This window comes from Geotrypetes seraphini, chromosome 6, assembly GCF_902459505.1.
Source record: "Geotrypetes seraphini chromosome 6, aGeoSer1.1, whole genome shotgun sequence".
NCBI lineage: Eukaryota > Metazoa > Chordata > Amphibia > Gymnophiona > Dermophiidae > Geotrypetes > Geotrypetes seraphini.
In genome coordinates, this window is record NC_047089.1 from 51,138,315 (window position 1) to 51,151,255 (window position 12,941).

A 12,941-nucleotide genomic window follows, 5' to 3' on the forward strand; every position below is an offset into this window, starting at 1 on the left:
GACTTAGTGGATATAGGGTGGTTTAAATTGCAGCATTTTCAGTGTAGAAATACTAGGAAGTGGAATAGCTTTTCTTTGCAAGTGGGTGCAACTTTGATTGTCAGTAGAGAATGACACGGTGACAAAATTCATCACCGTTCCCGTCCCCGGGGATAATCGTGGTAAACCATCTTCATGCCTTGCTTTAAGGAGAGAGGGAAGAATCAGAGTATGAATGGCCACAACCACTGACCCTCAAGCTTTGATTTGAAGAATGCTGGTGTAGAAGGACTGAGGCTGAAATAGACACTAAAAAATGACATGGGATTATTTCCCGCGGTTATCCGCGGGGACGGGGACGGTGATGAATTTTGTCACCGTGTCATTCTCTAATTGTCAGAGAATGTGGTAGAAATTCAAGTTATATTTGCGGTGGCATGCGAGTTTTAGTGAGTTTCCTTTTGATATATTAGGTGGTGTCTTTGGAAGCTCCTGAATCACCTTCTATTTCTAAAGTTTCCTTTTTGAAAGTGCCACAAGTATTTACTAATGGTATAAGTATGCTTGAAGGTTCAGTGGAAATTCCACAGGAAGTTACATTAAAAGATTTGTGGCAACTTAGTTCAAGGATGGAGAGTTTGTTGAAATCAGTTTTTACCCAGAATGAAATTTCTAAAGAAGTCGTTGAAAAATTAGAAAATGTTGATTCCAGTATTGAGATTCTTGATAAACGAATGTTGGTGGTTGAAAAGCAGGTTTCTTATCTACAGTCGCTCTCCACTTCTACTATTAAGGATTCTTATAATATACATTTAAAGCTTGAAATAATGGAGAATGCTATAAGATCTAGAAACCTGCATATGGTTATTTTTCCTATTACCCATTTAATATCTCCTGATATTCTTCTTCGGCAGAACTTCAGGGAGATCTTGGGGTTACAAAATGCTGATACAATATCTATTTCTAGCCTTTCTTATATTTCTAGAAAACAAAAGCTCCCAGTTCAACAGGGAGCAGATAAATTCAAATCTATTGAATTAGATCTTACTGAATTTCTTAAAGATTCTCAGGATACAATACAAACTAGGTCCCGTCTCTTAATAACCTTCGAATGAGAGTGATAAGGTTTTAATTATGAAAATGTATTTTAAGAACAAAGATGCAATGTTTTTGTGGAGCTAAGGTTTTGATGTTTCCTGATGTGGCTAAACCAACACAACTCAAACGTAAAGCCTTTTTTGGCTTTGAAATCTAGAATTGTAACTTTGGGAGCCACATTTCTGTTGACATTTCCTTGCAAATGTTTGATACATTTTCAGAATAAGGATTTTACCTTTTGGGATCAATTGCAATTAGACCAATTTCTTAAATTACTTGAGAAATAAATATTGCTGATATCTGTTTTGGAGGAGATAATGAAGATTTAATGCCTTGAAATTTAGGGTTATATCTTTGTTTTTCTACTTACGTTTTCCTTGATGAATGGGCACTCTTCTCCCAATTATGTGGGCTTGATATAATCTAACATATTTGTGGGTGAAAAGATGGCAGATGAAGTTTAATGTAGAGAAATGTAAAGTCTTGCATGTAGGAAACAGAAACCCGATGTACAGCTATACGATGGTAGGGCTGGTAATGGGTGAAAGTAGCCTAGAAAAGGACTTGGGGGTACTGGTGGACAAGATAATGAAGCCGTGGGCACAGTGTGCAGCGGCCTCTAAGAAGGCGAACAGGATGCTAGGTATTATCAAGAAAGGTATTACAACCAAAAGAAGTTATCCTGCCATTGTATCGGGCGAAGGTGCGTCCGCATTTGGAGTACTGCGTTCTATATTGGTCGCCGTACCTTAAGAAGGATATGGCGATACTCGAGAGGGTCCAGAAAAGAGAGACACGATTGATAAAAGGTATGGAAAACCTTTCATATGCTAAAAGATTTAGAGAAACTGGGGCTCTTTTCCCTGGAAAAGTGGAGACTTAGAGACAAGATAGAGACTTACAAGATCATGAAGGGCATAGAGAAAGTGGAGAGGGACAGATTCTTCAAACTTTCAAAAACTACAAGAACGAGAGGGCATTCAGAAAATTTAAAAGGGGACAGATTCAGAACCAATGCTAGAAAGTTCTTCTTCATCCAAAGGATGGTGGATACCTGGAATGCGCTTCCGGAGGGTGTGATAGGACAGAGCACGGTATTGGGGTTCAAGAAGGGATTAGATATTTTCCTGAAGGAAAAGGGGATAGAAGGGTATAGATAGAGGATTACTATACAGGTCCTGGACCTGATGGGCCACCACGTGAGCGGACTGCTGGGCATGATGGACCTCTGGTCTGACCCAGCAGAGGCACTGCTTATGTTCTTATTTCCACTGTATTTTTGTTATTTCCATTGATACATTATTAAAATTTCTAAGAAAAAAAAAATCATTTTTAGACATTCCATCCTGCACAGTAAATTCTAGGCTCCTTTTATCAAGCCGTGCTAGCAGTTTAACGCGTGTAATTGCGCGCGCTAAACCGCCAGATGCGCTAGCCGCTACCTCCTCCTCTTGAGCAGGCAGTAGTTTTTGGCCAGCGCAGGGGTTAACGCATGATGAAAAGTCACGCGAGTTAACCCCGCTAGCGTGGCTTGATAAAAGGAGCCCCTAGCTTTGAAAAGTAAAATGAAGTTTTGTACTTAACAGTAATACTGGATCTGTCCAAGGATTTACTTTGCATAAATCGTTCCCATAACTGGCCGTTACTGTGAACACCCTAATGTTAAAGTGTAGACGGTGGTATCTTGCGGGTGTTCGGACATTGTATAATGGTATGAATCCAACTCAGAAATCATTGGTGTCATCAGGACAGTAATGATGACTGGCCAAGCCCTCCATTCCACAAAATTCCTGAATAAAGAAGTGACCCTTAGATATTTTGTCTGTTTTTGAGAAATTAGAGCCAGTTGGAGGGATGTATGGCTATAGCGCTTGAAGGTTTGCTCCTCTGCTGAAATATTTTCCACACCTTTTTAATAGATCTTACTAAGGTTGTAGATTCTGTTAAATTATTTTTCTTGTAATTGCTAACTAGATCTGATCTAAATATGTTAAGTACAGTGGAACCTCGGTTTGCGAGTAACCCGGTTTTCGAGTGTTTTGCAAGACGAGCAAAACACTCGGCAAACTTTTGTCTCGCAAACCGAGCACTGCCCCGATAAACGAGCACTTACAGTCCAGGAAGCGCCGCTTCAGGGAATTCCTCTTCCGTCTTCTGGACAGCCTTCCATGTCGGGTGCCTTCCGCAGGTTGGAGGACCTCTGTCTGGGCCTGCGCGGCTGGGTGCCGTCCCCCCTGCGCATTGCGTGCGACGCGCACAGCGTCAATCATCGGCGTTGTGCGTGTTGTGCGCGGCGTTCGGGTGGGGCAGCACTCGGCTGCATGGGCTCGGGTGGGGGCTCTCCAGCATGCAAGGGGCATCCGACGTGGAGGGCTGGCCGGCGGATGGAGGAGGCATCCCTCTGAAGCGGCACTGCGGGTTCTCCGGCAGCTGGCACATTAAAGGCATCTCCCCGAAGCGGCACTGTGGGGTTGTTCTTCATGACGGATGGAGGAAGCGGACGGAGGAGACGGCACTGCAGCACCCAGCCCCGACAGGTACATACCCCGGGTTCTGGAATCAATCGTTGCTGTTGCCACTATTGTCTATGGGGAACTTTGTTTTGATAAACGAGCATTTTGGATTACGAGCGTGCTCCTGGAACGGATTATGCTCGTAATCCAAGGTACCACTGTATTTTTATGTAAACTGAGTCGAGCTTCCATTTTGGAAGAAGATTCGGTATATAAATATTTAGATTAGATTAGCTTTGACTAGGGGCTCCTTTTACGAAGGCGCGTTAGCAGTTTAACGCACGTAATAGCGCGCGCTACACCACTGGCCGAGCTAGACGCTACCGCCTCCTTTTGAGCAGGCAGTAGTTTTTCGGCTAGCGCGGGGGTTAGCGCGTGATTAAAAGTCGCACGCGCTAAAGCCACTAACGCAGCTTCGTAAAAGGAGCCCTAGATGTTAAATGTGCGAGAAGTTCCCCAGCTTGCAAATATAGCTGGTAGCTGTATAAAATGTTGTTTATTCAGGGTACTGAAATTGGAACACTCTCGTATATATTATAGTAAATGATAGCTCATGTTGAGTCGTTTCAAAGTATCCAATAAAGAGTTTTGTATAGAACATTTATACCAAGGGTGTCCAACCTGCGGCCCCGTGAAGTATTTTGTGCAGCCCCAGTCGAGAGCGATGCAGTGTTTTCCTCTGCTGCCCCCAGGTGTTTACCCTGTTGCCCGCTTCCTCCTCTTTCTCGCTGCAGCGTTTGTGCGTTTGTGTGGCCCCAGAAACATTTTTTTGGGCCAATGTGGCCCAGGAAAGCCAAAAGGTTGGACACCCCTGATTTATACAGTAAGGATGTTTCTTTTTTCCTGTTCAGAAGATACATAATAAATTAAGGTTTTAAGGACTAAGAAGCCTTCTCATATGTCTATTGGTGATGTAAAACCTCAGAATCTGCCAGACCTCAGGCTTTACTCTTGGATAAAAAAAATCCCTTCTGCTTACTACTACTACTACTTAATATTTCTATAGTGCTACCAGACGCATGTAGTGCTTTATTCCATGTTTTCTTGTTTTGTCTCTTGTATCCTAAGGTTCAGTAATATCATCAGAGCACATACTCGTTTAGAATCAAGGTACAGCAACAGCTCTGGGGGATCATATGATGACGATAAACGTAAGTATTAATTTTACAAGGTAGGCAGCATTGGTTATAAACTAGAGAGGAAGTTTATAGAGCTGAAGCCATATTCCTCTGTCCTTTGTACAGTCACAAGCAAAGATGCTGCAAGGAGCTGGCATACTGTGCTAGTTAATACTGCATTATTAAGAATTTCTGTGTTGACCTAGAGGTTATTTTGTTCATGCAGCCATCCAGGAAATTCTTAAGCATGATTAATTATTGCACACTGTGGATTTTGATGATTTAATAAAATTGAGTTCAATAAGAACTGTGATAAAGAGTGAAAAATGCTTCATTTATTTGGCCTGCGTTGCATCAAGGGCAAAGGTTGATGCTTTAGCACATGTACAGGAGCTGATAGAAATAACAAGAATGATTACAAGAAAAGTAAATGGGTTATGGCATTAGCACTATGTTTTATTATACAACAGAGATCTGTAAACTGACTCTGAGAATATCTGCTGGTAGAGTGGGAAAAATAATAAGGTAACAAAATGAAATACAGCTTTGACAATGAAAGTTAAGGCATTTGAATTACTTTATCAGTAGTGTGTATCTGTGAATGCATGTTCGTATCTGTGTACATGCATAGGTTTATGTGTTTCCTGTGTGTATGTTGCATCTGTGTGGGACTCTTGCATGGGAACCTGTGTTTTCCATGGAGTGGTACCCAAACATTCCATTACACTTCCCCCTCCCCATTCGCTGTTTCCCTACTTGCGATTTCACATAATCGTGATTTTTTTTTTGGAGGGGGGAGGAGGGAAAAAAAAACCATTTTTGTCTTCCCCCCAGCATCCCAGCCTTACCTGGTGGTCTAGCTGGCTTTCGGGGCATGAGCGATCTTCCTACGCTCCTGCCCCGTGCAGATAGCCATTAGGAAATGGCTGTGGGAAGTTCCTGTAGTCTCTCGAGAGACTACGGGAACTCCCCACAGCCATTTCTTAATGGCTATCTGCACGGGGCAGGAGCGTAGGAAGATCGCTTCTGCCCCAAAAACCAGCTAGACCACCAGGTAAGGCCGGGATGCCAGGGGAAGGTGGAAGGGAGGCGGGGGTGGATCAAAGCCAGATATTCGCGGTTTTTCGCCATTCGTGGTCCGGCTCTGCCCCTATCCCCCGCGAATAACGAGGGAGAAGTGTAGTTTGGAAAGAAGAATGAAATTACACCATGTGATAATATATCTAATCATTCGATGTTCCTGCCAAAGAATGCATTGTACGTTAAAACAACAAGGTTCCAAGGTGCAGATGGTGCGGTGTAGGAGGCTGTACATATGGCAATCAATAGCAAGCTACATGTTTCTGTCACTAGGTATTGAAATACATAGTAGCCATAAAGAAGAGCCACTCCTATCAGCTTGGTGCCATTGATATCAGGCCTGTGGCTTTCATCGTTATTTTGAACCAAAAAAAAAAAGTATTATTTTATTTGGATTTTGTTCATACCTTTTTCAGTAGTACTTCAAGGTGAGTTGCATTCAGAGATACTTATATCCTGTATTTGGTTGTTTTACTGTTATTAGATTGTTAAAATTGTAAATTTTATTTACAATTTATAACTGTTGAAATTTCCACATATGTTTTACAGCTCAGAGAAAAGTAAGGCATTGCTCTCATATTATCAAAATATGCCCCATTCTTCTGTTTAATCCCATTTTTTCTACTCCCACCCAACACCCTTCACTTGCTTCCTCCCTCTCCCCCCTCCCAAAATTGTATGTTTTATGTCAAGCTATACCTAGTGTATACTATTTTCAGTGGATCTCTTCCCAAAGGTGGTGGTTAAATTCCAGTAAAAAAAAAAAAATCATTTAAAATTTTCCAGATGACCCAGTTTCTCCATATACGAGTTGGCTACTGAATACTGTCGAAACAAATCAACCGCAGCCTTTACCAATGCCTAGCAATGGAGGGTGCTGGGCACCACTCGTCGATTACCTCCCAGAAACTATTACCCCAAGGGGACCACTTCATAGGTAAGCAAAGAGTTAAGATCCTGATTTCTGATTAAAACCATAATTGATCTACTGATTTTGCTCCTTGTATGTGAGGGGCACTTTTCAGACTGTCCACATTAGGACAGAATTCATAGGAACCTTTCACTCATGACTTTGCATTAGTTTTGTAAAAGAGTGTGTGGCGCAGTGGTTAGAGCTACAGCCTCAGCACCCTGAGCACCATGCTCTTCCTTGTGACCCTGGGAAAGTCACTTAATCCAATTCCTATAACTTCCCTGGGTGTTTACCATCTTGCTGGCTCCCTCCTCTTGTCTTGCTGCAGCGTTTGTGCGGCCCCAGAAACATTTTTTTTGGCCAATGCAGCCCAGGGAAGCCAAAAAGTTGGACACCTCTGCTTTAAACAATCCTGCAAGTATTTTCAGTGACTGTTGCTTAAGACTCTGATAAACCATCAACAACAATTTATACTTCACACAATATTCCATGGATAACTAATACATTGCAATCAAATATGGAAAAACATGCTCATATTTGTTAATCCACACAATAACCGGATTATTGAATTCTGTGCTACTTGTAAGGCACACAAACTAGAAGCTGAAAGCCCTAAGAACATAATGTTACAGTAATCAAGTCTTGCCAATACCAAAGACTGAACCACTTATTTGAAATCATACTTAGACAGGTATGGCTAAAGTTTGCTCAACATTCTCAATTTAAAATATGTTTTCCAAATAACCTGCTATGGATCAGACTTAAAAGATAATTGGGAGATCTAATATCGCACCCATGTAATGCACTTCAGTAGAAAAATGCATTGATGTATTAAGTATAGAGATACAGGCAGTAGCTTCAGGGTCTTGGTCCCATGAGGCAAGCAAAATCTTTCTCTTTCCAACATTCAAATGTTTGAATCCTGATGAGAAATGACGTCAAGTGGACACTTCCAAGTTGATTTTGAAGCATTTTCAGTGAGCTAGTGCCAACCTTTTGGAACGACTAGTTGCTTTTGATGAAATATGGTTACACCACTATAATCTGGAGACAAAACAACAGTTCATGCAATGGCAACACTCAGGTTATCCATGGCCAAGGAAATTAAAGACCCAATAGTTAGCAGGAAAGGGCATGGCAATGCTGTTTTGGGATCAGGAAGGTGTTGTAATGACTATCTTCCAAGAGGCCAGACAGTTAATGCAGAATACTATTGTAAATTGCTATGCCGATTAAAGTAGGTATTGAAAGAGAAAAGGAGAGAGAAGCTGCGGAAAGGAGTTATCTTCTTGAAAAACAGTGCACCAGCCCACAAGCAAAATAATGGGTGTTTTGATGCAGTTAGGGTTTCAGTGCATAGACCATCCACCCTACTCACCAGATCTTGCTCCATCTATTTTCTGTTTAACAAACCTTTAGAAGAGTTTAAAAGGGTGACAATTTTAGAGAGCTTTTGAAGGTGATTACAGCATCGGAGCAGTATTTCAGTGACCAGACATAAGAGTATTTTTTAAGGGTTATAGAATCTTCAGACACGATGTACCAAATGTGTTGAATTTAGGGGTGAATATGTGGAATTACTTGTAAGCTTCATGTCTGCACATCATTCCCTTCTTGGTTGGGCTGAGAACTTTTCAGCCCTTGTGTATATCCAAACATTAATCAAAAATATGGTTTTCAGGATTCAATAAAAACTGCTGGCTGAAAGTACGCATCATACTGTGTACTCAAGTAGGGATATCTCTAAATTACATGCATTAAAAGAAGGTAATTGTGCATTTATAATAAAATTACAAGCAATTGCTTTAAGTGGCTCACCCTGCAAAACTGCATGTGGAAGGGGAGCTAAAGAACACAGCTCCAAAACTTTATTTTTTTTGGCCATTTGAGGTGATTTTGAATTCCTGGAAGATAAGCACAGTTTCTTCCTCAATCACTCTTTCAGATCCCCAGATCCAAATAAGCAATTATTTGATAGTTATATGTGCCTTGGCGCAAGTGTAAATGTCAACAGGGAAATATTTTGAAGTACATTTGTATTTTCATTGCAAAACAGAAATAAATGTACAATTTAAAGTGCACCCAAGGCACAGCCAGAGCATGCCTCTTTTTCCACTGTGTATGCCAGTTGCATAGAAGTAAAAGTTGTGCCTTTTCTAAAAAAAAAAAAAAAAAAAAATTAACTTGCATGTAAATGGATTTTCTTATATATAAGTCAACTTTCTAAATTTATTTCCCAACATATTTATCAAAAACCTTTGTCAGAGCTGTGACTTGAACAGATCTGCATCTTCACACTGTGAAGAAAACTCTTGATGTTACCCTGTTTCCCCGATGGTAAGACACTGTCTTATTTTTTTTGGAAGGCCAAAATATGCTCTAGGGCTTATTTTCGGGGGGATGCCTTATTTACCCATGAAGAAGACTACAGTACACAGTTATTGTTGAAAAAAAACAGAATTTTATTACGTTCGCGATAGGTACGTTCGCAATGTGTTCGTTGGAGGAAGAAAACGGTCGGCTGAAGAATCGGTCGGCCGAAAAATCGTACCGTGTATGGCCAGCTTTATCCATCATACCATATATTGTACCATTTAATGTCCCCAATGTTCTCCATCAGGGAAACACAGTAAAGAGATTATTCTGTAGTGCAGCATCAGAGGGGACTTGACAATGTGAAACCATTGTTTATATACCGTATGCATTTTAAACAGGCTTTATATACAGTAAGTGGTATTGCTCACAGCAAAAGAAACCTGTCTGCGTGTCTCACTTTTGGATGTTCTGGCCGTGAACAAACTCCTGCAGTCTCCGTTAGGGAGGGATGAGGGAAGCTGCCTGTGTTTCCTTGCGCGGAGTCACGTGCGCGCGCTGCAGTCCTGTCACTTCCTCCTCTTCACTTCATGACGAGGCGCGGCACGCAGCCATGGAGGCAAATACGGTAGACAGAGGGACCACACGGAGTCACCCACCGTACCACCCGATTCGGGTAAGCGCAGGTATCGGTGGGTGGCTTATTTGCGGGGGGGTGCCTTATTTTACATTTTTTTCTAAAAAGGGGGGGCTGTCTTATTTGATGGCCCTGCCTTATCATCGGGGAAACAGGGTAGTACAGGTACTCGTCGACTTATGACCTATTCAAGTTACGACTGTTCGACTTTACGACGCGTTTACTACAGTTTCTCCTGCCAGCTGTTAGCAGCCCCAGTCTCCCGCACTCCCAAGTCTCGCTACGCAGCAGTAATAATATAAAGAGGAGAAGGCACCACAAGGAATGTTCACCACAAAGGGACTGTGCTGTGCTTGACTTAGAAAGTAAGAAAATGTTGATAAAATATTACTTTAAATGATTACAATATCATTACCCAGTCTAATACAGTATTCTTACCTTAGTCTAACATAGGCCAACTTATGTCCCGATCAACTTACGACCTGTCAGTCAGAACCAATTACGGTCATAAGTCGATGAGTACCTGTAGTTCATTGTGGTTGCCAACACATTTCACAGAGGGATTGATGTCCAATAATTAATGGATTTTTAAAAAAGTTTTCTTCTACGTAAAAGGCACTTAAAATTACCCTGGGGATTATTCGCATAAAAGTATGGTGGTGACAAAACGGTTTGTACCTTTATCTTGTGTTTGTAGGCATGATCTGGGACAGAATCGCATTTTCTCCGTAGACGAGCAGGGGAGATGCAGTCACTCTTATTGGTGAAGTCCTCAGACTGATCTTGTATGTCAGTGCTATCCCCTAGAAGTATTAAGCTTTTGGCTTACTGAGCGTGTGCAGTTTTTCTCTTAGCTACTCCTGACAAGTCACAGCTCTCCCCTCTCTCTCACATTCACCCAAAAAAAGAAGGCATTTAAATATAAATTCATAGTTTAAAAATGAAAAACCTCAATATTTCTCTGAGGAAAGAAAAATCTGCCTCATCAGTAGTCTGTTAAACCATTTCAGCCTATCAGAGAAATATCCACAGAAGAAATAAATCATGGAGCTCTTTGAAGACAAATTCAGCAAAACACAAATTTATGCGCATAAAGAAACAATTAAAAAAAAATTACGGCAATGAAAATTCAGATGAGACAAAAATCAGGGACTGCACATTTCTTTTCTATTCATGAATAATATTGAATGAAATGCTACAGCCTCCCTTTATCATTAAGAAGCTGGTCTCTAGGAACAGCTTTTTGATTAGAAACTTTTTGATTGACTTGTGAAAATGCCAGATGCACTTTTACTTTCTTACTATTGCCACAGTTTTCTTGTCATTTTTTCTCTAGATGCAATATTGCTGTCATATTCATGACTGAGATGGTGGTGGATCACAGTGTGAGAGAAGACTGGGCCCTTCACCTTCCTTTACTGCTTCATGCACTTCTTTTGGGTAAGAGCCATGCAGAGCAACAGTAAAAATCTGGGGGGGAGGAGGTTCTCATAGAGCGCTCTATTTTATTTAAATTTTACTAGTCAGGAAAGTTGATCTAGATTACATTAGATTCATTTTCAAAGAGAATAAAATTGACTGATAATTAGTCGAAGCTCCTGATAGCAGGAATGCAAAAAGAAAAAAAATGTCTTGGTAGGATAGAAAAAAATTATGAACTAATAAATACAATGAAGTGCAAAATATCACTGTAAAACATAATTCATTGACTGTGATTGCTACTGATGGTGATTAAAATCAAAGTTGGCCGTCTCAGAGCTGATGAATGTCTTTGTGACTGCAGCATATCCTAATGAAAATGTAAGCACCCTCAGGAGCTCTTAGTTCCACACACAGCATTGCTAACTAAGGGGGTTAGTTAATCAAGGTCTGGTAAAAGTTGTGGTTTTCCTGTATCTTGATTTACCACAGAAGTTGCCAACAAGCGATAACTAAGTACTGCAAGTTATTGACTCTCATGTTATATACAACCTCAGGAGCATTGGCCTGCAAAGCAATAGCCCAGTGTTCCCAAGCATATCTTAAAGAAGACAGCTAAATAGGCACAGAGCTTCCATTATGACCTCTAGTAGAACACCCTCCCCTTCAAAAACCCCTCTCAAGCAGCTGAAGCCCACCTACCAATTGTACCCAACTGTAAACCCCCCCCCCCCCCCAGTTTTACCCACCTGTAAATATCTGGTGGGTAGTCTAGGCAGGAGTGATCTCAAGTCACTCCTGCCCTTTGTGCTGGATTCAGAATAGCACTTGCGCCCCCTAGTTGCACTAGAGGTCATGTTGCCACATTATGGAATTTAAACATAACATAGGTGTTTTGCATGCCTTTCATCTTATTACTTTGTAACCCACAGTTGCTTACTATTCTTTGCATTATGGCAATGTAACTTGCATTAGCACTCTTTAAGATGTGCTAAAGGGCAAATAACATTATTGCTTTAATGCAGCATGATAACTACACTCCCCCTCCCCCACCCAGACTTATCCAGGCTATTTCAAGGCCTGATACAATCTCATATTTTTACTTTAACCAAGAGGGTGTGTCAAAAATTGGACCTGAAATGGAGAAACACTACTACAAACACCAGCAAATAATTTGAGATAATTAACAGATTCATGTTCTACTTCATAAACATACCTGCCCCGTGGCAAAACACTTGCAATTTAGTGATGTCCAGCTGAAGCAGTTAACTTCAGGAACTGATTATTGCTGATAAGTACTCAAATGTTTAGGGTTGACGACTCCATCTCAGATCAGCATGTTTTATCTCATAAATAGAATCAACTTATTTCCATCAGGTGGCTTTATCAGTGGATGATATCAATATTAATTGTCATATTACTGCCTCCAGAGCTACTGAAAGATTTATAGTTAGCTTTTCCAATAGCACGCTGAGAGGCTCCTTGCCATTTAACAAGTACTAGTAGCAGTATAAATCCATTGTGAAGTTTTCGGTTCAAATATCAATTCTGCAGTATATTCTTATCAGTGAGCTTTTGCTTGCTTGAAATAGAAAGCAGAACAATCATAGCAGGCCTATTGATTCTTTATCTTTATTAAAAGATTTATACATTGCCAGTACTAACAACCCAAGAAACTCCAAAAATGTATTGCCAAAGAGACCAACAATAAGGCAAAAATGGTCCAAAGGTTCCGAGAGTGGTTCAGCAATGCCGAAAACGACTGTGATTAAATAACATCAATAAATTTAATGAATTTAATAGAATTAGGTATCCTCAGTTGAAGGGTCAGCGACTGGAGAAATCCTCCAACGCTTCACACAACAAGGTAG

General features: G+C 40.9%; 1 protein-coding gene across 7 annotated transcripts in view; it reads left to right on the forward strand.

The window, feature by feature from the left end:
- FRY (FRY microtubule binding protein) overlaps positions 1-12,941 on the forward strand; it is a 501,309-nt gene that overhangs the window by 339,121 nt on the left and 149,247 nt on the right. For all 7 annotated transcript variants that reach the window (XM_033948462.1, XM_033948457.1, XM_033948458.1 and 4 more), the window contains exons 36-38: positions 4,659-4,741; positions 6,575-6,725; positions 10,988-11,091. In XM_033948462.1, coding sequence (XP_033804353.1) covers positions 4,659-4,741; positions 6,575-6,725; positions 10,988-11,091 — 338 coding nt within the window. The remainder of the gene's footprint in view (positions 1-4,658; positions 4,742-6,574; positions 6,726-10,987; positions 11,092-12,941) is intronic.